General features: G+C 43.3%; 1 protein-coding gene across 1 annotated transcript; it reads right to left on the reverse strand.

The window, feature by feature from the left end:
* Nucleotides 1–210: 210 nt before the first annotated feature.
* On the reverse strand, nt 211–25223 carry LOC110530062 (receptor-interacting serine/threonine-protein kinase 2). Its single transcript, XM_021612849.2, has 11 exons — nt 24964–25223; nt 24606–24759; nt 22457–22612; nt 18902–19059; nt 17855–17904; nt 17318–17479; nt 16416–16501; nt 15887–15991; nt 9456–9546; nt 9002–9208; nt 211–2061 (listed from the first exon to the last, which is right to left on the reverse strand). The coding sequence occupies exons 1-11, from the start codon at nt 25158–25160 to the stop codon at nt 1676–1678; spliced, it is 1752 nt and encodes a 583-aa protein (XP_021468524.2). The 5' UTR covers nt 25161–25223; the 3' UTR covers nt 211–1675.
* Nucleotides 25224–27059: the final 1836 nt, after the last annotated feature.

Below are 27059 nucleotides of genomic sequence, written 5' to 3' on the forward strand. Positions count from 1 at the left end.
CTCAGCAAAAAAAAGAAATGTCCTCTCACTGTCAACTGCGTTTATTTTCAGCAAACTTAACATGTGTAAATATTTGTATGAACATAAGATTCAACAACTGAGACATAAACTGAACAAATTCCACAGACACGTGACTAACAGAAATGGAATAATGTGTCCCTGAACAAAGGGGGGGTGTCAAAATCAAAAGTAACAGTCAGTATCTGGTGTGGCCAATTACAATGGCAAAGTCACAATAATGGCTTCAGATCAAAGTCTACATTGAGACCTGATTATTGTGACTTTGCCATTGTAATTGTTTGTAAGCTTGTGTAGTCTAAAATTAATTTATGATCGTATTCTATCCATTTGTTTTTTTGTATGCTGTTCTTTGTATGCAATTTTAATATTTGAGAATTAACCAATGGATATTAGGCCACTCTTGGCCATGATTACAGACACCCGTGTGTCTTTTGACACAATATAAACGAGTCATCTCGCAGTGTTTGATTATACCCTGATCATTATACCCTGTCGGATATTACATTTTTTTGCATCTGAGCTCCTAGAGTGTGCGGCTCTCCTTTATTTTCAAGTTTTCTAATCCGCTAGCCAGCACCTCGCCTTAATAGGTGTGCATTTCTTTTTCTTCTCGATGGGGATGTACATATCATATAAATGATAAGGCCTCAACAGCTTTGGCCCATCCTATGTCGACTAAAGCTCCTATGAACAGAAAGTGCACAGTCTACAAGAGAAATAAAAACATGGCTCGGAAAGGCAGTGGTAAAGAAATACCCAAAATACAATGATATTAGTGCAATTTTTTTGGGGACAAACAAAAGGGAATGGGGGTTGATCCAGTTGAGACCAAGCCACAGTAACCTCAACACGGCAGAACTCCAGTCGAGTATCTTATCGGACCTGGAGAGCTACAGATGAGTCTAAACTGTCCACTGAAAATAAGAGTAAAGCCAGAGCCATACTGTAGATGAGTATGATGTTACAGTCTGTCTGGATATATTTCTCTGGATAAAACAGTGCCGAGGGGAGAGAACAGAAGGATGCATAGAAGCAGAACTCAAGACTCCAGGGCCCGTACCCCAATCACTCAGAACAAAGGGAATGTTTTGAGAGAACAAAATGATTTACCGGACAAATGACATGAAATCCATAATATAATTATAATTATATTAATTATATAATTATTCAAAGCCTGGATTAAATAGTAACGGATTTTGATTGTCAATCCCAACCCATCCTCTGCTTTTTAGAGAACGGGAATGTTTCTGAAGATGATGTGTTTTTGTTTTTAGAGTCCTTAGAGCTCAACAGTTTGATGAACAGTAGCAACATACAGTTTTGCTCTGTGTGAGTGGGTAGCACCATGAGCAATGTGAGAGACAGCTGGGCTTTACCATCCCCCACTAAGGTCAAAGTTCACAGTAAAAACCCAGGGTCATATTCATTAGGGCACACTAGCAAAACGTTTCAAAAAAAATTGTGCAAATGAAAACATTCAGGTAGTCTATATTCAGTTTGAGTTAGTTTTCTTCCATGTGTTGCCTATCATCCCCATCACCCAGGACTAAGAGACAGTGGGGTATTTTTACACCACCTACAGTAGCTCAATGAGCTAAGTCTTTTACAGTTTATAGTCTTTCGGGTCTCTGGTCTTCTCTGGACTAGTTCTGTCCTAGTAATTCCTTGGGTTGTTGTCGGACACCGAGAGTGGGGGTGTGCTGGTGTTTGGTGCGGCCACAAGGGAGCCGAGCTCTGGGGCGTATGGCTGCAGGCCCAGTTGCTTGTTGTCCTTGAGTTTGCGGACCACCACGCGGCAGAAGTCCTCGCTGTGACGGTGGCAGGTGTCAAGGAGCTGGCGGACCTTGGCAGTGCGTGTGGCCCGGTTCACCACCAGCTCGTAGTCCTCGCGCATCAGGAGAGAGCACGCAAGCAGGGCGTCCAGGCTCTGGTTCAGGCAGGCCTCCGTCATCTTGGAGACGATTTCCTCGCGACGTGCCGCGATCCAGCATGCCATGGGGCCCAGCCTGGGGCCGAGGGGGTTCGATGGCAGGGTGAAATCTGGGGAAGGTGGGGGGCAAAGTAGGTATTAGATGAGAGGTAATATACAGTGCCTAAAGAAAGTATACGCACCAAGACTTATTCAACAATTTAGATATGGTGTAACAGATCTACACACAATACCCCATAATGTCAAATTGGAATTTCGTTTTACATCAAATTAAAATTAAATGCTTACATTTCTTGAGTCAATAAGTATTCAATCCCTTTTATGGCATGCATAAATATGTTCTGGAGTAAACATTAGCTTTTTTTTTTAAATTTAACCTTTATTTTACTAGGCAAGTCAGTTAAGAACAAATTCTTATTTTCCAATGACAGCCTAACCCGACCAAACCCTCCCCTAACCCAGACAACGTTGGGCCAATTGTGTGCCACCCTATGTGACTCCCGATCAAGGCCGGTTGGGATACAGCTTGGGATCTAACCATGGATTGAACCAGGGTCTGTAGTGACGCGTCTAGCACTGAGATGCAGTGCCTTAAACCGCTGTGCCACTCGGGAGCCTAATGTGCTTAACAAATCACATAATATAAGTTGCATGGACTCACTTGTGTTCAGTAATAGTTATTAACATGACTTGAATGACTACCCAATCTCTACCTCACACACAAATATCTGTAAGGTCCCTCAGTTGAGTAGTGAATTTCAAGCACAGATTCAACCACAAAGGCCAGGAAAATTTTCCAATGCCTCTCAAAGTAGGGCACCTATTGGTAGATGGGTAAAAAAATATCAAAGCAGACACTGAATATCTCTTTGATAATGATGAAGTTATTAATTACACTTTGGATGGTTGTATTAATATGCCGAGTCACTACAAATTTCAAGCCTCCTTCCTAACTTAGTTGCCAGAGAGGAAGGAAATCGCTCAGTGATTTCACCAGGAAGCCAATGGTGATTTGAAGACAGTTACTGTTTAATGGCTGTGATAGGAGAAAATGAAGAATGGTTCAGCAACATTGTAGTTACTTCACAATTCTAACCTAATTGACAGAGTGAAAAGGAAGCCTATACAGAATACAAATATTCCAAAACATGCATCCTGTTTGCAACAAGGCACTAATGTAATACTGCAAAAAATGTGGCAAAGCAATTTTATTTTTGTCCTGAATTTACAGTGCTATGTTTGGGGCAAATCCAATACATTACTGAGTACCACTCTCCCTATATATTTTCAAGCACAGTGATGGCTGCATCATGTAATGGGTATCCTTGTAATCGTTAAGGACTGAGGATTTTTTTTCAGGATAACAAAAATAAATTAAATGGAGCAAAACACAGGCAAAATCCTAGAGGAAAACCTGGTTCAGTCTGCTTTCCACCAGACACTGGAAGATTAATTCACCTTTCAGCAGGACAATAACCTAAAACACAAGGCCAAATCTACCCTGGCGTTGATTACCAAGAAGACAGTGAATGTTCCTGAGTGGCCGAGTTACAGGTTTGACCTAAATCTACGGCAAGACCTGAAAATGGTTGTTTGGCAATGATCAACAACCAATTTATCAGAGCTTGAAGAATAATGGGGAAATGTTGCACAATCCAGGTGTGGAAAGCTCTTAGAGACTTACCCAGAAAAACTCACAGCTGTAACTGCTAAATCCCGCTAAATCAACACCTCCACTTCGCTGATTCTCAACACACAGGCCACATCAAGGGTGCGTGCTCAGCCCCCTCCTGTACTCTGTTCACCCATGACAGCATGGCCACGCAGACCTCCAACTCAATCATAAAGTTTGCAGACGACACAACAGTAGTAGGCCTGATTACCAACAATGACAAGACAGCCAAGACAGCCTACAGGGGCCTGGCGGCGGAGCCAAGAAAATCTCCCTCAACAAAATGAAGGATCAGATCATGGACTTCAGGAGGGCCCTGGCGGCGGAGCCAAGAAAATCTCCCTCAACAAAATGAAGGATCAGATCATGGACTTCAGGAGACAGCCGAGAGAACACGCCCCTATCCACATCGACGGAGTAGAGAAGGTGAAAAGCTTCAAGTTCCTCTGCGTACACACCACTGACAATCTGAAATGGTCCACCCAAACAGAATGGGTTGGGCTGTTGGGCCTGGTACAGCAACTGCACCACCCGCAACCACAGGACTCACCAGAGGGTGGTGCAGTCTGCCCAACGAATCACCGGCAGCACACTGCCTGCCCTCCAGGATACCTACAGCACAGTAAGACCAATGTCACAGGAAGGCCAAAAAGATCATCAAGGACATCAACCACCCGAGCCATGGCCTGTTCACCCCGCTACCATCGAGAAGGCGAGGTCAATACAAGTGCATGAAAGCTGGGACAGAGAGACTGATAAACCACTTCTATCTCAAAGCCATCAGACTGTTAAATAGCTATCACTTGCCAGCCTCTACCCAGTTCCCTGTCCTGAACTTGGTCACTGTCACTGGCCGTCTATCACCCGGTTGGTTACTCAACCCTGCACCTTAGAGGCTGAAATGGTCCACCCAAACAGAATGTGGTGAAAAGGCAGAATAGCGCCTCTTCAATCTCAGGAGGCAGAAAAAAATGTGGCTTAGCCTCTAAGATCCTCACAAACCTTTACAGCTGCACCTTTGAGAGCATCCTATTGCTCTATGTATATAGACATGGAATCACTGGCCACTTTAATAATGTTTACATACTGTTTTACTAATTTCACATGTATATACTGTATTCTAGTCGATGCAAATTGGAATGTTGACTTAAGTAAATGTGATATTTCATTATTTATTCATATTTAAATGTTTTATATATCATCCACATACACACATGTTGAAGTCGGAAGTTTACATACAGCTTAGCCAAATACATTTAAACTCAGTTTTTCACAATTCCTGACATTAAATCCTAGTAAAACATTTCCTGTCTTAGGGCAGTTAGGATCACCACTTTATTTTAAGAATGTGAAATGTCAGAATAATAGTGATTTATTTCAGCTTTTATTTCTTTCATCACATTCCCAGAAGTTATACATACATACACACATACACATACACATACACACACACACACACTTAGTATTTGGTAGCATTGCCTTTAAATTGTTTAACTTGGGTCAAATGTTTCAGGTAGCCTTCCACAAGCTTCCCACAATACGTTTGGTGAATTTGGGCCCATTCCTCCTGACAGATCTGGTGTAACTGAGTCAGGTTTGTTGGCATCCTTGCTCACACACGCTTTTTCAGTTCTGCCCACACATTTTCTATAGGACCGAGGTCAGGGCTTTGTGATGGTTACTCCAATACCTTGACTTTGTTGTCCTTAAGCCATTTTGCCAAAACTTTGGAAGTATGCTTGGGGTCATTGTCCATTTGGAAGACCCATTTGCGACCAAGCTTTAACATCCTGACTAATGTCTTGAGATGTTGCTTCAATATATGCACATAATTTTCCTATCTCATGATGCCATCTATTTTGTGAAGTGCACCAGTCCCTCCTGCAGCAAAGCACCCCCACAACATGATGCTGCCACCCCCTTGCTTCATGGTTGGGATAGTGTTCTTCGGCTTGCAAGCCTTTTCCCTCCAAACATAACGATGGTCATCATGGCCAAACAGTTCTATTTTTGTTTCATCAGACCAGAGGACATTACTCCAAAAAGTACGATGTGCAGTTGCAAACCGCAGTCTGGCTTTTTTATGGCGGTTTTGGAGCAGTGGCTTCTTCCTGGCTGAGCGGCCTTTCAGGTTATGTCGATATAGGACTTGTTTTACTGTGGATATCGATACTTTTGTACCAGTTTCCTCCAGCATCTTCACAAGGTCCTTTGCTGTTGTTCTGGGATTGATTTGCTCCTTTCGCACCAAAGTATGTTAATCTCTAGGAGACAGAACGCGTCTCCTTCCTGAGCGGTATGACGGCTGTGTGGTCCAATGGTGTTTATACTTGAGTACGATTGTTTGTACAGATGAATGTGGTACCTTCAGGCGTTTGGAAATTGCTCTTAAGGATGAACCAAACACGTGGTGGTCTACAATTATTTTTCTGAGGTCTTGGCTGATTTTCACATGATGTCACACAAAGAGGAACTGAGATTGAAGGTAGGCCTTGAAATACATCCACAGGTACAACTCCAATTGACTCAAATGATGTCAATTAGTTTTTTAGAAGCTTCTAAAGCTATGACATCATTTTCTGGAATTTTCCAAGCTTTTTTAAAGGCACAGTCAACTTAGTGTATGTAAACAATTGTAAACAATTGTTGGGAAAATTACTTGTCATGCAAAGTAGATGTCCTAACCGACTTGCCAAAACTATAGTTTGTTAACAAGAAATTTGCGGAGTGGTTGAAAAACAAGTTTTAATGACGCCAACCTAAGTGTATGTAACCTTCCGACTTCAACTGTACATATGTATAGCAATATTAAAGTAACATAAGTTTTAATTATTTTATACATTTTTTTGTACATATTTTTACTTTACAGATATGCAAAGTATGGATGGTGTTCTCCGTTTTGCTCTGAACCCCCAAGTGTCAAATAGCTAATACACACTGTGCATTCGGAAAGTATTCTAAAATTGATTACATATCTTTCCCCCCCTCAATCTACACACAATACCACATAATGACAAAGTAAAAAAAAAACATTTTTTGCAAATGTATACCTTATTTACATAAGTATTCAGACCCTTTGCGATGAGGCTCAGGTGGAACCTGTTTCCATTGATCATTCTTGAGATGTTTCTACAACTTGATTGGAGTCCACCTGTGGTAAATTCAATTGATTGGACATGATTTGGAAAGGCACACACCTGTCTATATAAAAAGGTCCCACAGTTGACATTGCCTGTCAGAGCAAAAATCAAGCCATGAGGTTGAAGAAATTGTCTTTAAAGCTCAGAGACAGGATTGTGTCAAGGCACAAATCTGGGGAAGGGTACCAAAAAATGTGAGCAGCATTGAAGGTCCCCAAGAACTCAGTGGCCTCCATCATTCTCAAATGGAAGAAGTTTGGAACCACCAAGAGTCTTCCTAGAGCTGGTTGGCCAGCCAAACTGAGCAATCTGGGGAGAAGGGCCTTGGTCAGGGAGGTGACCAAGAACCCAATGGTCACGGTAGGGACTTGAAGACTAGTCAGGATCGAGGGAAAGATGAACGGAGCAAAGTACAGAGAAATCCTTGATGAAAACCTTCTCCAGAGCGTTCAGGATCTCAGACTGGATTGAAGGTTCACCTTCCAACAGGACCACAACCCTGAGAACATAGCCAAGTCAATGCAGGAGTGGCTTCTGGACAAGTCTCAGTTTCCTTGAGTGGCCCAGACAGAGCCCAGACGTGAACCCGATCTAACATCTCTGGAGTGACCTGGAAATAGCTTTGCAGTGACGCTCCCCATCCAACCTGACAGAGCTTGAGAGGATCTGCAGAGAAGAATGGGAGAAACTCCCCAAATACAGGTGTATCAAGCTTGTAGCGTCAGATGATTTGAGGCTGTAATCGCTGCCCAAGGTGTTTTAACAAAGTACTGAGTAAAGGCTCAGAATACTTATGTAAAATGTGATATTTCATTTTTTTTTTGCTTTGTCATTTTGGGGTATCGTGTGCAGATTGATTTAATACACTTTAGAATAAGGCTGTAACGTAACAAAACGTGGAAAAACTCAAGGGGTCTGAATAATTTCTGAATGCACTGTACATAAATTCAGAAAAAAAAGAAACAGCCCTTTTTCAGGACCATGTCTTTCAAAGATAATTTGTAAAAGTACAAATAACTTCACAGATCTTCATTGTAAAGGGTTTAAACACTGTTTCCCATGCTTGTTCAATGAACCATAAACAATTAATGAACATGCACCTGCGGAACGGTCTTTAAGACACTAACAGCTTACAGACGGTAGGCAATTAAGGTCACAGTCATGAAAACTTAAGACACTAAAAGAGGCCTTTCTACTGACTCTGGAAAAACAACAAAAGAAAGATGCCCAGGGTCACTGCTCATCTGCGTGAAATACTCCTCAGCACCTGCCCACCCCCCTCAGATGATCCCACAGGTGAAGAAGCATGATGTGGAGGTCCTGGGCTGGCATGGTCACATGTGGTCTGTGGTTGTGAGGCCGGTAGGAAGTACTGCCAAATTCTCTAAAACGACGTTGGAGGCAGAAAATTATATTCTCTGGAAACAGCTCTGGTGGACATTCCTGCAGTTATGCCAATTCCTGCATGCCAATTGCACGCTCCCTCAAAACTTGAGACATCTGTGGCATTGTGTTGTGTGACAAAACTACACAAATTAAAGTGACATTTTATTGTTCCCAGCACAAGGTGCACCTGTGTAATGATCATGCAATTTCATCAGCTTCTTGATATGTCACACCTGTCAAGTGGATGGATTATCTTGGCAAAGGAGAAATGCTCACTAATAAGGTGAGCACAACAATAAGGTGAGCACAACAATAAGGTGAGCACTATTTTGTGTGTAGATTTATTATTTCAGCTCATGAAACATGGGACCAACACTTTACATGTTGCGTTTATATATTTGTTCAGTGTATTTCTTAATTCCAGTCTTCTACTTTTAGATTTGTGTGTATTGTTCTGAATTGTTAGATATTACTGTACTGTTGGAGCTAGAAACACAAGCATTTCGCTACACCCGCAATAACATCTATAAAATGTGTATGCAACAACAACAAAAAATCTTTGATTAAGATTTTCTACAAAGTATTGACTCAGGGGTGTGAATACTTATGCAAGTGAGATATCAGTATTTTAGATTCAATACATTTTCAAAAATGTTGAAAAACATGTTTTCACGTTGTCATTATGGGCTATTGTGGATTAAATCTATTTAATCCACTTTGAACTCGGGCTGTGACACAACAAAATGGTGAATAACTCAAGGGATATGGATACTTTCTGAAGGCACTGTAGGTAGTGAGACTAGGAGGGTGTAATGTTAGTCATGTTGTGATTTGGTTGTGAACTTCTATTACCTGGCTGTGGTTGGTATGGCTGTGACTTCAGGGTGAGGTTGTCCAGGTGCATCACACACTCCGTCTCCGGCAGGCCTGGTTTGAGGGGAATATTGAGGTTATTCAGCGGCCTGGCACTCTGGGGGTAGTCGTTGAGGGGGTTGTCCTCTAGGGTCTGCTTTCTGAGGGGCTCCAGGTTGTGGGACATGAACGACGTGAGGGATACTTCTAGGAGGGATGAGAAGGAGGGGTTGGGGGGGAATGGGAGACGAGGAGAGATGGGTGTCAATCAGAGGAGGCTCCTCCAGGGAAGAAGAGGAGGATATTCTCCTCATTAACTTGAGGAAAGATGTATCAATTCAAAGTATTTTCAAAAGAGAAGAGTATACAACGCAGCAACAGAATAGTACTTAGGAAACTCTTCAGCAGTCATTTGCAGCTGTCAATCACAGTACAGGAAAGGAGGTAGGCTTACCTTTAAAAGGTGGAGCATTGGTGCTAGTGAGGGAGCTCGGTTGGGAGATGTCCGTGTCCTGGGAGGAGTAAGAACCAGAGTCAGAGCTTCCCTATGGCAGTGAGAGAAGGACGGTAAGAAAATCTGGTTACCGCTCCAATCAACTACACCTTCCTAATATTGAGTTGTTCCCCCTTTTGCCCTCAGAACAGCCTCAATTTGTTTTGGCATAGACTCTACAAGGTGTCCATAGGGATGCGTTCCATAGGGATGCTGGCCCAAGTTGACTCAAATGCTCACAGTTGTGTTAAGTTGTCTGGATGTCCTTTTGATGGTGGACCATTCTTGATTCACACGGAAAACTGTTGAGTGTGAAGAACCAGCAGTATTGTAGTTCTTGACACACTCAAACCGGTGTGTCTTGCACCTACTACCGTGTCCCGTTCAAAGGCACTTAAATATTTTGTCTTGCCTATTCACCCTCTGAATGGCATACATACACAATACATTTCTGAATTGTCTCAAGGCTTAAAAAGTATTACACTGCTCAAAAAAATAAAGGGAACACTAAAATAACACATCCTAGATCTGAATGAATTAAATATTCTTATGAAATACTTTTTTCTTTACATAGTTGAATGTGTTGACAACAAAATCACACAAAAATTATCAATGGAAATCAAATTTATCAACCTATGGAGGTCTGGATTTGGAGTCACACTCAAATTAAAGTGGAAAACCACATTACAGGCTGATCCAACTTTGATGTAATGTCCTTAAAACAAGTCAAAATGAGGCTCAGTAGTGTGTGTGGCCTCCACGTGCCTGTATGACCTCCCTACAACGCCTGGGCATGCTCCTGATGAGGTGGCGGATGGTCTCCTGACGGATCTCCTCCCAGACCTGGACTAAAGCATCCGCCAACTCCTGGACAGTCTGTGGTGCAACGTGGCGTTGGTGGATGGAGCGAGACATGATGTCCCAGATGTGCTCAATTGGATTCAGGTCTGGGAAACGGGCGGGCCAGTCCATAGCATCAATGCCTTCCTATTGCAGGAACTGCTGACACACTCCAGCCACATGAGGTCTAGCATTGTCTTGCATTAGGAGGAACCCAGGGCCAACCGCACCAGCATATGGTCTCACAAGGGGTCTGAGGATCTCATCTCGGTACATAATGGCAGTCAGGCTACCTCTGGCGAGCACATGGAGGGCTGTGCGGCATCCCAAAGAAATGCCACCCCACACTATGACTGCCAAACCGGTCATGCTGGAGGATGTTGGAGGTAGCAGAACGTTCTCCACGGCGTCTCCAGACTCTGTCACGTCTGTCACGTGCTCAGTCTGAACCTGCTTTCATCTGTGAAGAGCACAGGGCGCCAGTGGCGAATTTGCCAATCTTGGTGTTCTCTGGCAAATGCCAAACGTCCTGCACGGTGTCCTCCACCTGTGGACGTCGGGCCCTCATACCACCCTCATGGAGTCTGTTTCTGACCGTTTGAGCAGACACATGCACATTTGTGGCCTGCTGGAGGTCATTTTGCAGGGCTCTGGCAGTGCTCCTCCTGCTCCTCCTTGCACAAAGGCGGAGGTAGCTGTCCTGCTGCTGGGTTATTGCCCTCCTACGGCCTCTTCCACGTCTCCTGATGTACTGGCCTGTCTTCTGGTAGCGCCTCCATGCTCTGGACACTATGCTGACAGACACAGCAAACCTTCTTGCCACAGCTCGCATTGATGTGCCATCCTGGATGAGCTGCACTACCTGAGCCACTTGTGTGGGTTGTAGACTCCGTCTCATGCTACCACTAGAGTGAAAGCACCACCAGCATTCAAAAGTGACCAAAACATCAGCCAGGAAGCATAGGAACTGAGAAGTGGTCTGTGGCTCCCACCTGCAGAACCACTCCTTTATTGGGGGTGTCTTGCTAATTGCCTATAATTTCCACCTGTTGTCTGTTCCATTTGCACAACAGCATGTGAAATTTATTGTCAATCAGTGTTGCTTCCTAAGTGGACAGTTTGATTTCACAGAAGTGTGATTGACTTGGAGTTACATTGTGTTGTTTAAGTGTTCCCTTTATTTTTTTGAGCAGTGTATTTTATCCTGTCTCCACCCCTTCACCTACACTGATTTGAAGTGGATTTAACAAGTGACATCAATAAGGAATCATAGCTTTCACCTGGATTCACCTTGTCAATCGATGTCATGGAAAGAGCAGGTGTTCCAAATGCTTGTATTATTGGTTGAAATTATGTTGGATTTAAGATTTGATTTAGACACATGTTATTTGGCCTTGTTTCAGTGTTGGTAGTGCAATGGAATGTTTAAATCAATGTCACTGTTTCAATGCCATGCCATCAATCTAAATAAAGTACTGTATATTGAAATAAAAGGAGAAGGCACAGTCCAACGATTCCTGCCTGAACAGTGACTCCTACTGTTAGGAGGGGTAATGCACTTAAGTTAGAATTGGTCTACCATCCAGATGCCTACCTCTATAAACACCTGCTTAGCTTTGGTAACAAGCAAGCTGTGTATGTTTCAGTTTTAGCTATCATGTCAACACATTTTGACATTGATCAGCTTCCATATTCATTTGCGTATTCTACCAAAATAACATTGAATAGTTGAAAGTAACAAACGTTTCTTACACAAGTTGTATGTGGAGTGAGTTTGGGTTTATGTAGGCTACATTGACATCTGATGTGTCCAACAAAGGACACCATCATGTTATCGAGTAGCTAGGGTATACTGTCATTCATCCATGGTTGACTGGATCTTTGGAAGTTTAGAAGTAGTTACTATTCACCTTATAAATAGGATGCCAAATTCACAATATTAATAAAACACTTTTATCTTTTGATATTGTCTTGTATACGAAGGATGTTGGTTGATTTCACATTTTATCTACAAGTTCTTAATATGTTGGATTCACATCTCCATCAAAAAAAATGAAGTTGAAGAATAGGAATAAATCAAATCAAACTTCATTTGAAGTGCATTTAAAAAGTTTGATTTAGTGACATTTAGTACATGTTTGTGTGCAAATGTATTAAAAATAAAAAACGGAAATATCACATTGACATAAGTGTTCTGACATAAGTGTTCTCAGTACTTTGTTGAAGCACCGTTGGCAGCGATTACAGCCCCCAGTCTTCTTGAGTATGACACTACAAGCTTGGCACACCTGTATTTGGGGAGTTTCTCCCATTCTTCGCTGCAGATCCTCTCAAGCTCTGTCAGGTTGGATGTGGAGCGTTGCTGCACAGCTATTTTCAGGTCTCTCCAGAGATGTTCGATCGGGTACAAGTCTGGGCTCTGGCTGGGCCACTCAAGGACATTCAGAGACTTGTCCCAAAGAAACTTCTGCATTGTCTTGGGTCTGTGCTTAGGGTTGTGGTCCTGTTGGAAGGTGAACCTTCACCCCAGTCTGAGGTCCTGAGCAGGTTTACATCAAGGATCTCTCTGTACTTTGCTTATTTCATCTTTCCCTCGATCCTGACTAGACTCCCAGTCACTGCCACTGAAAAACATCATCACAGCATGATGCTGCCACCACCATGCTTTAGGGATGATGCCATGTTTCCTCCAGACGTGACGCTTGGCATTCAGGCTTGGTTTCATCAGATCAGAGAATCTTGGTCTGAGAGTCTTTAGGTGCCTTTTGGCAAACACCAAGCAGGCAGTCATGTGCCTTTTACTGAAGAGTGGCTTCCGTCTGGCCACTCTACCATAAATGCCTGATGGTTGTCTTTCTGGAAGGTTCTCCCATCTCTGCAGAGGAACTCTGGAGCTCTGTCAGAGTGACCATCGGTTTCTTGGTCACCTCCCTGACCAAGGCCCTTCTCCCGCGATTGCTCAGTTTGGCCGGGTGGCCAGCTCTAGAAATAGTCTTGATGGTTCCAAGCTTCTTACTTTTTAGAATGATGGAGACCACTGTGTTCTTGGGAACCTTCAATGCTGCAGACATTTTTTGGAACCCTTCCCCAGATCTGTGCCTCGATACAACCCTCTCTCTGAGCTCTACAGACAATTCCTTCGATCTCATGCCTTGGTTTTTGCTCTGACATGCACTGTCAACTGTGGGACCTCATATAAACAGGTGTGTCTTTCCAAATCATGTTCAATCAATCAATTTACCACAAGATGCACCTGAACTCAATTTTGAGTCTCATAGCAAAGGGTCTGAATACTTAGGTAAATAATGTATTTCAGATGTTATATTTGTATACATTTGCTAAAATGAGCTTCTTTCCCTCAAATGTTATGCAGAAATGTATTTACATCCCTATTAGTGAGCATTTCTCCTTTGCCAAGATAATCCATCCACCTGACTAGGGACTAGGGCCACTTTAAAATGTGCAGTTTTTCACACAACATAATGCCACAGATGTCTCAAGGTTTAATGTCCACCAGAGCTGTTGCCAGAGAATTTAATGTTTATTTCTCTACCATAAGCTGCCTCCAAGATCGTTTTAGAGAATTTGCCAGTACGTCCAACCAGCCTCACAACCACCACATCCGGCTTCTTCACCTGCGGGATCGTCTGATGGGGGGTGCTGAGGAGTATTTCTGTCTGTAATAAAACCCTTTGGTGGGGAAAAACTCATTCTGAATGGCTAGGGCTGGCTCCCTAGTGGGTGGGCCTATGCCCTCCAAGGATCACTCATGACTGCAATTACATGTTTTTTCATTTTTGTCATTTACGAGATGCCCATATCCAGAGCGACAATGGCCATATCCAGAGTGAGTACATTTTCATACTGGTCCCCTGTGGGAATCAAACCCACAACGCTGGTGTTGCAAGTGCCATGCTCTACTAACTGAGCCACAAGGATCCAACACCCCTGCGAAGTCATGTGAAATTCATAGATTAGGGCCTTATGAATTTAATTAAATTGACTGATTTCCTGATATGAAATTAAACTCATAAAATCATTGAAATTGTTGCGTTGATATTTTTGTTCAGTATAATATACACAGTACCCGTCAAAAGATTGAACACACCTACTCATTCCAGGTTTTTTCTTTATTTTTTACATTGTAAAACATGGAATCATGTAGTAAACAAAAAAGTGTTAAACAAATCAAAATATATTTTATATTTTAGATTCTTTAAAGTAGCCATCCTTTGCCTTGATGACAGCTTTGCACACTCTCAACCAGCTTCCATGAGATAGTCACCTGGAATGCGTTTCAATTAACAGGTGTGCCTTGTTAAAAGTTCATTTGTGGAATTTCTTAACTTCTTAATGCGCTAGAACCAATCAGTTGTGTTGTGACAAGGTAGGGGGGTATACAGAAGATAGCCCTAATTGGTAAAAGACCAAGTCCATATTATGGCAAGAAAAGCTCAAATAAGCAAAGAGAAACGACAGTCCATCATTACTTTACGACATGAAGGTCAGTCAATTTGGAAAATGTCAAGAACTTTGAAAGTCTCTTCAAGTGCATTCGCAAAAACCATCAAGCGCTATGATGAAACTGGCTCTCATGAGGACCGCCACAGGAAAGGAAGGCCCAGAGTTACCTTTGCTGCAGAGGATAAGTTCAGTAGAGTTAACTGCACCTCAGATTGCAGCACAAATAAATGCTTCACAGAGTTCAAGTAACAGACATCTCAACATCAACTGTTCAGAGGAGACTGTGTGAAATCAGGCCTTCATGGTCAAACTGCTGCAAAGAAACCACTACTAAAGGACACCAATAAGAAGAGACTTGCTTGGGCCAAGAAACACAAGCAATGAACATTAGACCGGTGGAAATCTGTCCTTTGCTCTGATCAGTCCAAATTTTAGATTTTTGGTTCCAACCACCGTGTCTTTGTGAGACGCAGAGTAGGTGAACGGATGATCTCTGCATGTGTGTTTCCCACCGGTGAAGCATGGGGGAGGAGGTGTGGGGGTGCTTTGTAGTGCATTGACTGCTTTCAGAATATGGCCCTCTTATTGCTCTCACAACTTGAATGTGCCTCAAGCCGACTAGGTAAACTATTCTACTATGGTGTTGTCTGATGTTCTTTTAACAATGTTAGCACTGGAAAGTTATATCCTGAGTGATAAAGTAGAGGCTTTGAATTACTTATCCAGCAGCTAGAGTACGCAACATACAGCTGTCTGAGTTGAGCGCCGCTGTGAAGTACATTAGAAACTATTTAAATTCCCTTCATCTGAACATTGGTGTTTCAGCAACAATCATGCATGTCAGTTCTGTGCACACGGCATAACTGAGAAAATCTAATATTTGAGAATACATTTGTATTCTGTCTGCATTAAGCCGTGTCATCTCAAACCAAACCAGCCCCCCCCCCATCCCCCCCCCCCAAGAGATTTTTATTGATCTACACCGATCTCATAAACGTCCTCTCCAGAATCTATATGACGGAAATCCATTGCAGTGACAGAACTTTATCCCCTGTGGATGGTGCTGTTTCAAAGGTCAGTGTACTCACTTGCCAGGGACCGGGGTTGTCCTTCAGAATGTTTAAAATCTTCTCCTCCCTCCCCTTCTCACCCGCCACGGGTGTGGCAGAGTAGCAGCCTGCCCTCCTCATCAGCTAGAGAGAGAGAGGGGGACGAGAAAGAGAGGGAATATGATATCCGATGCCACAAACAGATGCAAATCACCGTGTACATTTTCTTCCACCTCCTAACGTTGAAGAATAAAGTAAAAGTAGGCGGTGCCGGATTATTTGTACCAAAACGTCAAGTCATCCATTTGTCTCTCTGTTCGTCATTTGTCGAGTCATCTATTTCAAGCCATATCACGAAACACGACGCTGCAAACCCTGGTCAGGTCTGATGTCATCAAATTTGTGCAACGAAAACCTTTCGCAATACACACATACAGTGTTACTTGAGTCGTACTGAATGACTTGGAACTCTGTATGTATATTGACAAACGTATTTGCACTGCCAAAAATATCCTGCCAAATTATGTTCCTTGTGACCTGTGTCCTGTGCAGTCTCGCACTGACAGACCTTTGACTTCTTGACCTCCAGCACGGCCTCCAGGATGTCGATTTCATCAAACCTCCTCAGCATTGGCTCCAGCTCTATCACACACACTGCACAAGACAGGGAGAAGTGGTTATGGCTCTGTAGCTTTCAGGGTCAAATGTATACTTGCAACACCTACATAGATAATACATTGATAATACATTGAAATATTGCGTTAGACATGTTGATCAAGGACGGTTTCAGCTCCAAGTAACAAGGTAAGGTGACAGGGGCAGATCCAGAATCAGACAGAACCTTAACTAACCATTTGGGTTAGGAAAGCACCAAACTGATCTGAGATCTGTGTCTAGGGGCAACTTCATCCTACGTTAAGGTAATGAGTTGGAGGTCATGGCTCTTACAAATTAATTGAGGTCAAAGGTTAGAGCTCGCAAGCTAAAATATGATTTGAACGATGCAGCAACACCGATCAGCAGCATCAACTTGTTGGCCTGCCCAGGTTCCCGGAGGGAAGTGGACTGCGTGTGAGGGTATGGAGAGGCTCGCCTCATAGGAGGCTTCTCCGGACTACTGCCGAGGTGTGGTGGTCTTACTGCCCGCTAAGCATCACCCAGGTGGGTGCTACACTTCTTGTGGTGGACGATCCAGCCTAACCTCAAAGGAAGAGCTGTGAACGTCGAAGACGACGAGGTGCCCGATGAAGCACTCTGGGACCTGTCTGTCAGAGGATCTCTACCTCCCTGCCTGGCTGCACCATCAATGCTCTCTCCCTTCAAGATACTGCTTTTCCAAACTGCATCTGAAGTTGTGGAAGACTATTTCCCAAGAACTCCCTTATTTGATTTAAGTGACTTTGAGATTCTACTTGTAATGAAAAACACTATAGAAAATAAATATACTATTATTATTATTATGTCTCTTACTGAGAAAGCAGGGCCGTTCGTAAGGGTTGGCGGTCCAGCCGCAGGTCATGAGGTTGATGAGTGTCTCCCTGCTGGGGATGTCCCCTGGCAGACAGTCCAGGCCTATGTCGGGACGTATCCCACGCAGTACGCTGAACATGACCTGCATGGGGTTGGTTGCCTCTGTACAGAAAACATACCAATTCTCACTCAGCGTTTTAGTTCCAAATGAAGATTTAATATCACTTGAGGCTGGAAATCCCACCTCTGCCACCAACTATATTTGGTCTTTGTTTTTCCTTTTTTCGAGCATGCAGAGGACCAGAAACGTCAACTCATGAGTTTGGTATACGTCACTGACTACAAACACAGTGAGGTCATGTGGCTAATCTATATGTATGGAAGCATATAGCTGACAAAATTATATTTTTTGAATGAAGCTACAGTATATGCTTCCACAAAAGTGAGGTCATTAACATCCATGATTCTTATACAGAACTAATGTTGGCAAATGCAATGCATTCTAACAGTAAAGAAAGCATCTACACAATGACTTACCTTCAAATGGTATCCTCCTGGATAGCACCTCCCACATAATGATAGCGTAACTAAAAACAGGAACATCACGAAAAACAGGAACATCACATTATATGGCTCACAGTTAGAATAGCAGCCTCTGGGGACAAATAACCACTTATGTCAGATGAGTTGGCCTTCCCTTAAAGGGAGGAAGTCACACATTTAACTTCCTCAGTCTTACACCAACACAATTTCCAGTGACAAAATGACTCAGTCATAATGACTCATCTGTTCAAGTCCCAAAAGCCCCAGTGAATGTAAATCAGAGGTTAGGGGAAGTTGAAGGGCTAGTGTCATATCTTTTTTTCTACATTTCCTTTTTGACATATTCGCTCTAACAAAAGATTAATTTAAGGGGGCGTTCATCTAGAAAGGGCAAGCTCCCTATAGTCAATCACTGAGATGAAATTGAAATTGGAGCTTAACACAAAATACCTCACTGTTTGTGAGGAATGTGGTCCGATTTACCGTAGGCTAAGTAATAGACGTGCCTTGTAGTTTTACCGTAGGTTAAATAATAAACGTGCCTTGCAGTACAGAGACGTCTCTTTTAAAAAGTTATATAAAAAATCCTTAGCTGGCTGACACACTTCTGCTCCTCTCCCTTTAAAAAGACACACTGAGAATGTTGTAGTTGTGTTGTAAAGTGGTGGGTCACCACAGAAAGACTGCTCAACTTCCAGAGAAACATATTTTCTATTCAAATTTCACCCACGTTTCAAATTGCGTTTGATTTGGTTAAGGGAGTTATTGTCAGTCATTATTACTGCAAAACATTTTTTGTTTGTTAAATCATTGAGTAGATCTGGGTAGGTTTTATATTACACATTGAATCGTGAAGGCACCTTTAAGACAGTGGTCTGAAGAAATGTTAATATTCTTCCTCGGTAGCCCGGATGTCATATCACTTCATACTTTAGCCTAGTGCACGGATTTTCATTGTCATGCCAGAGATGCTCTGTAAAGCACAAAGAGATCTGTCAACATAGCTAGAACTCAAACCCTGGTTCTGGTTGGCTGGCTCACCTGTAGATGTCGTGTTTGACGACTGCACAGCGGTTCTTGGAGGGTTCGTACTCCTCTGGGGGCATGTAGATGATAGTGCCTCCCATCTCAGGTGGCTTGGATCCCGAGCCTTTACTGATCGACAGCTGGTGCCACTTAGACAGGCCAAAGTCTGCTATCTGGACAGACATTTACATTACATTTGAGTCATTTAGCAGATGCTCCTACCCAGATAGACTTACAGTTAGTGCATTCATCTTAAGATAGCTAGGTGAGACAACCGCGTATCAGAGTCGTAGCCCTAGGTAGATGTTTCCTCAATTAAGATGTTGTCAACAAAGTCAGTACTGGTAGGAAAAGACAAGTGTAAACTTATGGGAATAAGGCAGATATCTTATTTAAAGATACTCTTTGAAGAGGTAGGGTTTCAGACGTTTCCAGAAGATGGGCATGGACTCTGCTATCCTAGCATCAGGTGGAAACTGGTTATACCATTGGGATGCCAGAACAGGGAAAGAGCTTGGACGGGGCTGAGCGGGAGCTGCCCTCCTGTAGGGGTGGATAGGCCAAGAGACCAGATGTGGCAGAAGAGTGCTCGGGTTGGGGTGTAGACAACAATGACAACAACCTGTTGGAGAGCTGGGTCATGTTCAGTAGGGCACACGTAAACAAACTGTTTTGTAGTGAAAAAGTGAAAATCAATGTTCTTATTGGACATGGAGTCCAAGTAGTACCGACCCACTTCGCTCAACGTTCTCTCCCTACAGAACACAACCCTGGACTTCCAAAAAGACGCTGACAATCAGACTAACCAAATATTTAGGTCTACATTAGGGGTCTCCAACCTTTTCTAGCATGAGATCTACTTTTAAAATTATAAAACATGTTGCGAGCAACTTATTATTTTTCGCTTTTCACTCTCAAAATTACAATTGTTCATTGAGTATTTCTCAGTGACATTGGAAAGTGGAGTTGGTGCACAACCAAATTAAATCTGGGCCAAGTTAAAAGACACATTAGGCAACTAGCATGAAAATAAGGACAAATTAAGATCCAATTGGTTGATGCAGGATGGTTGCTTTGGATAATGGAGTGCCGATTCATTCATATTCTAACCCTCTCTCCTGACCCCCACTGGCTTTTGCCGACTGGTCAAGCACCGGTTCAGATGTTGCTCTACCGGAGTTCCACAGTAATAGGGTCACTGCTCTTAGCTTCACGACTGACATTTTTGGACCAGCGATATCTGCCCCATGAGCATGCCGATTCGGACAGCAGAGTGGGTCATCTAGGATTTCTTACTGAGGTAAGTCGTATTTGCACGCTCATGAATGTGCTGGTTGTCATACCGCTGCTGCCATTTCAATGTCATTTGAGAACATGTTTGAAACATGAACACTCCTCGCTCCATTCGAACAACTGACTCGAGAAATAAGCTCATCAACTGCGTTTGCAGCAGACGTAATACACTCTGTCATGGCGTTGAAATACCTGCTTAACAAAACTGCAGACACAGGCTGTGAACAAGAGATTCAGTTGCATTCTCTTTACTGTGTCGCCAACATGCTCGATGCTATGTACAAGGACCACTACTTTGATGCAGAAAAGAAACAGGGTTTACGTGAAGTGTTAAATACACAGCTGGACAGGGTGGAAACGGACAAAGTGACAGTACGCAGTGAGGAAGAGAGGCCACGGACAGACAGAGATGAAACTTCATCATGTAAAGCAGTGAAATCCTGGTTGAGAATGAAACGACTGAACAAATGAAACGGCACAGAAAGTAAGTGAAAGAAATAAGTTCTGATTATGTTTTACTGGTAAATGCGGACATACAGTTGAAGTTGGAAGTTTCCATACACCTTAGCCAAATTCATTTAAACTCACTTTTTCACAATTTCTGACATTTAACCCTAGTAAAAACTCCCTGTCTTAGGTCAGTTAAGTTTATTTCTTTCATCACATTCCCAATGGGTCAGAAGTTTAAATGCTCCCAAATGCTAATTGATTGTATTGCCTTTAAATTGTTTAACTTGGGTCAAACGTTTCGGGTAGCCATTCCTCCTGACAGAGCTGGTGTAACTGAGTCAGGTGTGTAGGCCTCCTTGCTCACACACGCTTTTTCAGTTCTGCCCACAAATTTTCTATAGGATTGAGGTCAGGGCTTTGTGATGGCCACTCCAATACCTTGATATTTTTGTCCTTAAGCCATTTTGCCACAACTTTGGAAGTATGCTTGGGGTCATTGTCCATTTGGAAGACCCATTTGCAATCAAGCTTTAACTTCCTGACTGATGTCTTGATATGTTGCTTCAATATATCCACATCATTTTCCTACCTCATGATGCCACCTATTTTGTGAAGTGCACCAGTCCCTCCTGCAGCAAAGCACCCCCACAACATGATGCTGCCACCCCCGTGCTTCATGGTAGGGATGGTGTTCTTCGGCTTGCAAGCCTCCCCTTTTTTCCTCCAAACATAACGATGGTCATCATGGCCAAACAGTTCTATTTCTGTTTCATCAGACCGGAGGACATTTCTCCAAAAAGTATGATCTTTGTCCCCATGTGCAGTTGCAAACCGTAGTCTGGCTTTTTTTGTGGCGGTTTTGGAGCAGTGGCTTCTTCCTTGCCGAGTGGCCTTTCAGGTTATGTCGATATTGGACCTGTTTTACTATGGATATAGATACTTTTGTACCCATTTCCTCCAGCATCTTCACAAGGTCCTTTACTGTTGTTCTGGGATTGATTTTCACTTTTCGCACCAAAGTATGTTCATCTCTAGGAGACAGAACGCTTCTCCTTCCTGAGCAGTATGATGGCTGTGTGGTCCCGTGGTGTTTAAACTTGTGTACAATTTTTTGTACAGATGAACATGTTACCTTCAAGCGTTTGGAAATTGCTCCCAAGGATGAACCAGACTTGTGGAGGTCAAACATTGATTTTCTGAGGTCTTGGCTGATTTCTTTTGATTTTCCCATGATGTCACGCAAAGAGGAACTGAGTGTGAAGGTAGGCCTTGAAATACATCCACAGGCACACCTCCAATTGACTCAAATGATGTCAATTAGCCTATCAGAAGCTTCTAAAGCCATGACATCATTTTCTGGAATTTTCCAAGCTGTTTAAAGGCACCATCAACTTACTGTATGTAAACTTCTGACCCACTGGAATTGTGATACAGTGAATTAATGCACTGCCCTATGGGATTCCCAATCACGGCCGGATGTGATACAGCCTGGATTCAAACCAGGGACTGTAGTGACGCCTCTTGCACTGAGATGCAGTGCCTTAGACTGCTGTGTCCATGTGTGTGTGCGTTAGCTGTACTAGAATGTTTAAAAGCCCGCAAAAATGTAAAAATAACGGTTATCAGTTTCTTTGGCAAGGAAAATATTGGATATCGGTATCGGCCAAAAATGTAATATCGGTGCATCACTAATTGAAACCATGAAGACAACTGTCATACTAAATGTAATTTAAAATGTAACAAATTGCCTTTGCAAACAGGAATTAGACTTTATAATGTGAGTCCAAGCTTCGTAAGACTGAGGGTGACACACACATACACACACACCTTGATATGAAACTCTCCATCCAGCAGAATGTTCTGTGTCTTGAGGTCGTGGTGCAGGAGGGGGGGGGTCATGTTGTGTAGGAAGTTCACCCCCAGAGCTATCTCGTACAGGACACGCAGCCTCAACGACCAGGCCAGCGGGGGGTAAAGGTTATTCTACAGAGTGTGGGAGGAGACAAGGGGAAAGAGTACATGTGAAAAAAAAGTCTACACAGAAGGTAGAGAGGAAATAGTAGGGAGAGAACGAGAAAGTGAAGCAGAATGTATTGGTTTGAAAATTCGGCATTGGCTTTGATACTACAGTGAAGAGGCGACTCCGGGATGCTGGCCTTCTAGGCAGAATTGCAAAGAAAAAGCCATCTCTCAGACTGGCCAATAAAAAGAAAAGATAAGATGGGCAAAAGAACACAGACACTGGACAGGTGAACTCTGCCTCGAAGGCCAGCATCCCGGAGTGGCCTCTTCATTGTTGACCTTGAGACTGGTGTTTTGCGGGTACTATTTAATGAAGCTGCCAGTTGAGGATTTGTGAGGTGTCTGTTTCTCAAACTAGACACTCTAATGTATTTGTCCTCTTGCTCAGTTGTGCACCGGGTTCTCCCACTCATCTTTCTATTCTGGTTAGATCCAATTTACGCTGTTCTGTGAAGGGAGTAGTACACAGACTTGTACGAGGTCTTCCGTTTCTTGGCAATTTCTTGCATGGAATAGCCTTTATTTCTCAGAACAAGAATAGACTGATGAGTTTCAGAAGAAAGTTAATTGTTTCTGGCCATTTTGAGCCTGTAATCGAACCCACAAATGCTGATGCTCCAGATACTCAACTAGTCTAAAGAAGGCCAGTTTTATTGCTTCTTTGAAATCAGCACAACAGTTTATTGCTGTGCTAACATAATTGCAAAAGGGTTTTCTAATGATCAATTAGCCTTTTAAAATGATTCACTTGGATTAGCTAACACAACGTGCTATTGGAACACAGGAGTGATGGTTGCTGAAATTGGCCTCTGTACACCTATGTTGATATTCCATTAAAAACAATCTGCCGTTTCCAGCTACAATAGTCATTTACAAAATGAACAATATCTACACTGTATTTCTGATCAATTTGATGTTATTTTAAAGGACCAAAAAAAGGACATTTCTAAGTGACCCAAACTTTTGAACGGTAGTATATATATATATATTTATTAATTATTATTAATTTTTTACAATTTGTTTTGGGGGGGTTTGCAAAAAAATGTGGGGCTCAAAACAGATGGCCCCACCGACCCTGAATGACGGGTCGCCGCCATATACAATAATAACAGGTTTTTGGAGTACCACAGCCTCTTATAAATGGACAGGTTTCTTCTGTATTGAGAAGGAAGAAAGTATTGCCAAGAAAAGGTTAGTCAAAAATATCCTGATTACGGCTAAAGAGAAGCCTATGCACGACCTCAGAGGGGCTTTAGCTCTGCTGTGGAGTTTTGTGTTTACATGGCTTACATGTAAACACTTTGTACCAACATTGCAGCACTCACATTTCCCGTCCTAGTAGGAGCATAGCAGTAATCTGATACCAAAGCCTGAATTGTCAGTTTTTCTTTTTTATTTAACTAAGGTAAGTTGACTGAGAACACATTATCATGTACAGCAACTACCTGAGGAATAGTTACAGGGGAGAGGAGGGGGATGAGTGAGCCAATTGATAGCTGGGGATGATTAGGTGACCGTGATGGTATGAGGGACAGCTTGGGAATTTAGCCAGGACACCGGGGTTAACACCCCTACTCTTACGATAAGTGCCATGGGATCTTTAGTGACCACAGAGAGTCAGGACACCTGTTTAACATCCCATCCAAAAGACAGCACACTACACAGGGCAGTGTCCCCAATCACTGCCCTGGGGCATTGGGATCTTTTTTAGACCCGAGAAAAGAGTGCCTCCTACTGGCCCTCCAACCCCACTTCCAGCAGCATCTGATCTACCATCTAGGAACCAACCAGGAATGCCAACAGGTTATCTAATCATGACCCTGCTTAGCTTCGGAAACAAGCCAGCAGTGGGATGCAGGGTGGTATGCTGCTGGCCGCTTCAGTGGCTGCTTCTCCATTGAAAATGATTGAACTCATACTATAACTCTGTTTGAAACAGTGTATGTAGGCCTACCTCGTGAAGCAGCTGATCCAGCGAGCCATTGCTCATGTACTCGGTGACGATGCAGAAGAACTCAGGCTCGTTGCACACGCCAAAGATCTGGATGATGTAGTTGAATCTGGCCTTGTGGAGCACTTCTGCCTCCTCCAGCAGGCAATTCCTCTCCCTGCAAACACAGTCCTAGATTAGATAACCTTTTGGCATTACTGTCATGGTGTCATGATGGCACATGAATTAACATTCATATTGCTTTCTCATGTGTATAGAGAAAGTACATTCGAATGATATAAAACAATTATATTTATTTCACTGTCTCCCATTCATAGGGGCATGCATGAGAAGAAATCATGAATGATTTGAACAAAAATACCTTTCGCCAACAGGAGAATCCAATTTCAGGCACTTGATGGCAACGGTGGTCCGCCAATCGGAATGCTGTGCCTTGAACACGCTTCCGAACCCACCTTTGCTCAGGTAATGTAAATCCGTCAGCTTTTGATAGGAGATCACCGGTAGATTGCTCGTGAGACTACAAAGGTTCACACAGCCCATGTGGTGCTGCTCCATAATTATTGTGAGCCTAGAAAAAAAGGAACTCTTTCAAAAGGCTTGTCCTTTGCCTAAAAGAGAAAGGGGAATTGGGGGTTCCTGTTTCCAGACGAAACAAAAAAAAAACATTGGTGGAGTGATAGAGCAGAGCATCGATTGATAAATTCTCCATTCAGTTTAGGTACAATAGCCACCTCACTTGATGACGTTTGACTCGCATGCCAACCACGTCTGTTTTGCCCCATAGTTGTGCCCGCATTGGTTTTGTTGCTAAACAACCAACCCGTCTATAGACGGCCTCATAGATAAGTCAAATTTGAACATTTCCAATAATACATCACCTTTGTACACAAAAGATCCATTCAAGTATTCACGTAAGTGTCTTAAAGGCTGCTAAAACATTTTTTTTTGCACTCACAGCCAAAGATGATATGTTTTTATATGAATCCACTATCTGTCATGTTTCTGGATGACGTCGTCGCTGCTTGCGCTGCTCCAGTGAGCACTGAGTGCAGGTGTAATCGGCTCTCTAGAACGATGGCAACAACCCATGAAACGCTGTACGCGAATGTGTGAAGATTACATTGAAAACAACGGTTGACCATCTTGGACGCCGTCACTGCTCAAAAAAATAAAGGGAACACTAAAATAACACATCCTAGATCTGAATGAAAAAAATACTCTTATTAAATAATTTTGTCTTTACATAGTTGAATGTGCTGACAACAAAATCACACAAAAATTATCAATGGAAATCAAATTGATCAACCCATGGAGGTCTGGATTTGGAGTCACACTCAAAATTAAAGTGGAAAACCACACTACAGGCTGATCCAACTTTGATGTGATGTCCTTAAAACAAGTCAAAATGAGGCTCAGTAGTGTGTGTGGCCTCCACGTGCCTGTATGACCTCCCTACAACGCCTGGGCATGCTCCTGATGAGGTGGCGGATGGTCTCCTGAGGGATCTCCTCCCAGACCTGGACTAAAGCATCCACCAACTCCTGGATAGTCTGTGGTGCAACGTGGCGTTGGTGGGTGGAGCGAGACATGATGTCCCAGATGTGCTCAATTGGATTCAGGTCTGGGGAAAGGGCGGGCCAGTCCATAGCATCAATGCCTTCCTCTTGCAGGAACTGCTGACACACTCCAGTCACATGAGGTCTAGCATTGTCTTGCATTAGGAGGAACCCAGGGCCAACCGCACCAGCATATGGTCTCACAAGGGGTCTGAGGATCTCATCTCGGTACCTAATGGTAGTCAGGCTACCTCTGGCGAGCACATGGAGGGCTGTGCGGCCCCCCAAAGAAATGCCACCCCACACCATGACTGACCCACCGCAAAACCGGTCATGCTGGAGGATGTTGCAGGCAGCAGAATGTTCTCCACGGCGTCTCCAGACTCTGTCACGTCTGTCACATGTGCTCAGTGTGAACCTGCTTTCATCTGTGAAGAGCACAGGGCGAATTTGGCAATCTTGGTGTTCTCTGGCAAATGCCAAACGTCCTGCACGATGTTGGGCTGTAAGCACAACCCCCACCACCTGTGGACGTCGGGCCCTCATACAGTCTGTTTCTGACCGTTTGAGCAGACACATGCACATTTGTGGCCTCCTCCACGTCTCCTGATGTACTGGCCTTTCTCCTGGTAGCGCCTCCATGCTCTGGACACTACGCTGACAGACACAGCAAACCTTCTTGCCACAGCTCGCATTGATGTGCCATCCTGGATGAGCTGCACTGCCTGAGCCACTTGTGTGGGTTGTAGACTCCGTCTCATGCTACCACTAGAGTGAAAGCACCACCAGAATTCAAAAGTGACCAAAACATCAGCCAGGAAGCATAGGAACTGAGAAGTGGTCTGTGGTCACCACCTGCAGAACCACTCCTTTATTAGGGGTGTCTTGCTAATTGCCT

This window comes from Oncorhynchus mykiss, chromosome 8, assembly GCF_013265735.2.
Source record: "Oncorhynchus mykiss isolate Arlee chromosome 8, USDA_OmykA_1.1, whole genome shotgun sequence".
NCBI classification, from domain to species: domain Eukaryota; kingdom Metazoa; phylum Chordata; class Actinopteri; order Salmoniformes; family Salmonidae; genus Oncorhynchus; species Oncorhynchus mykiss.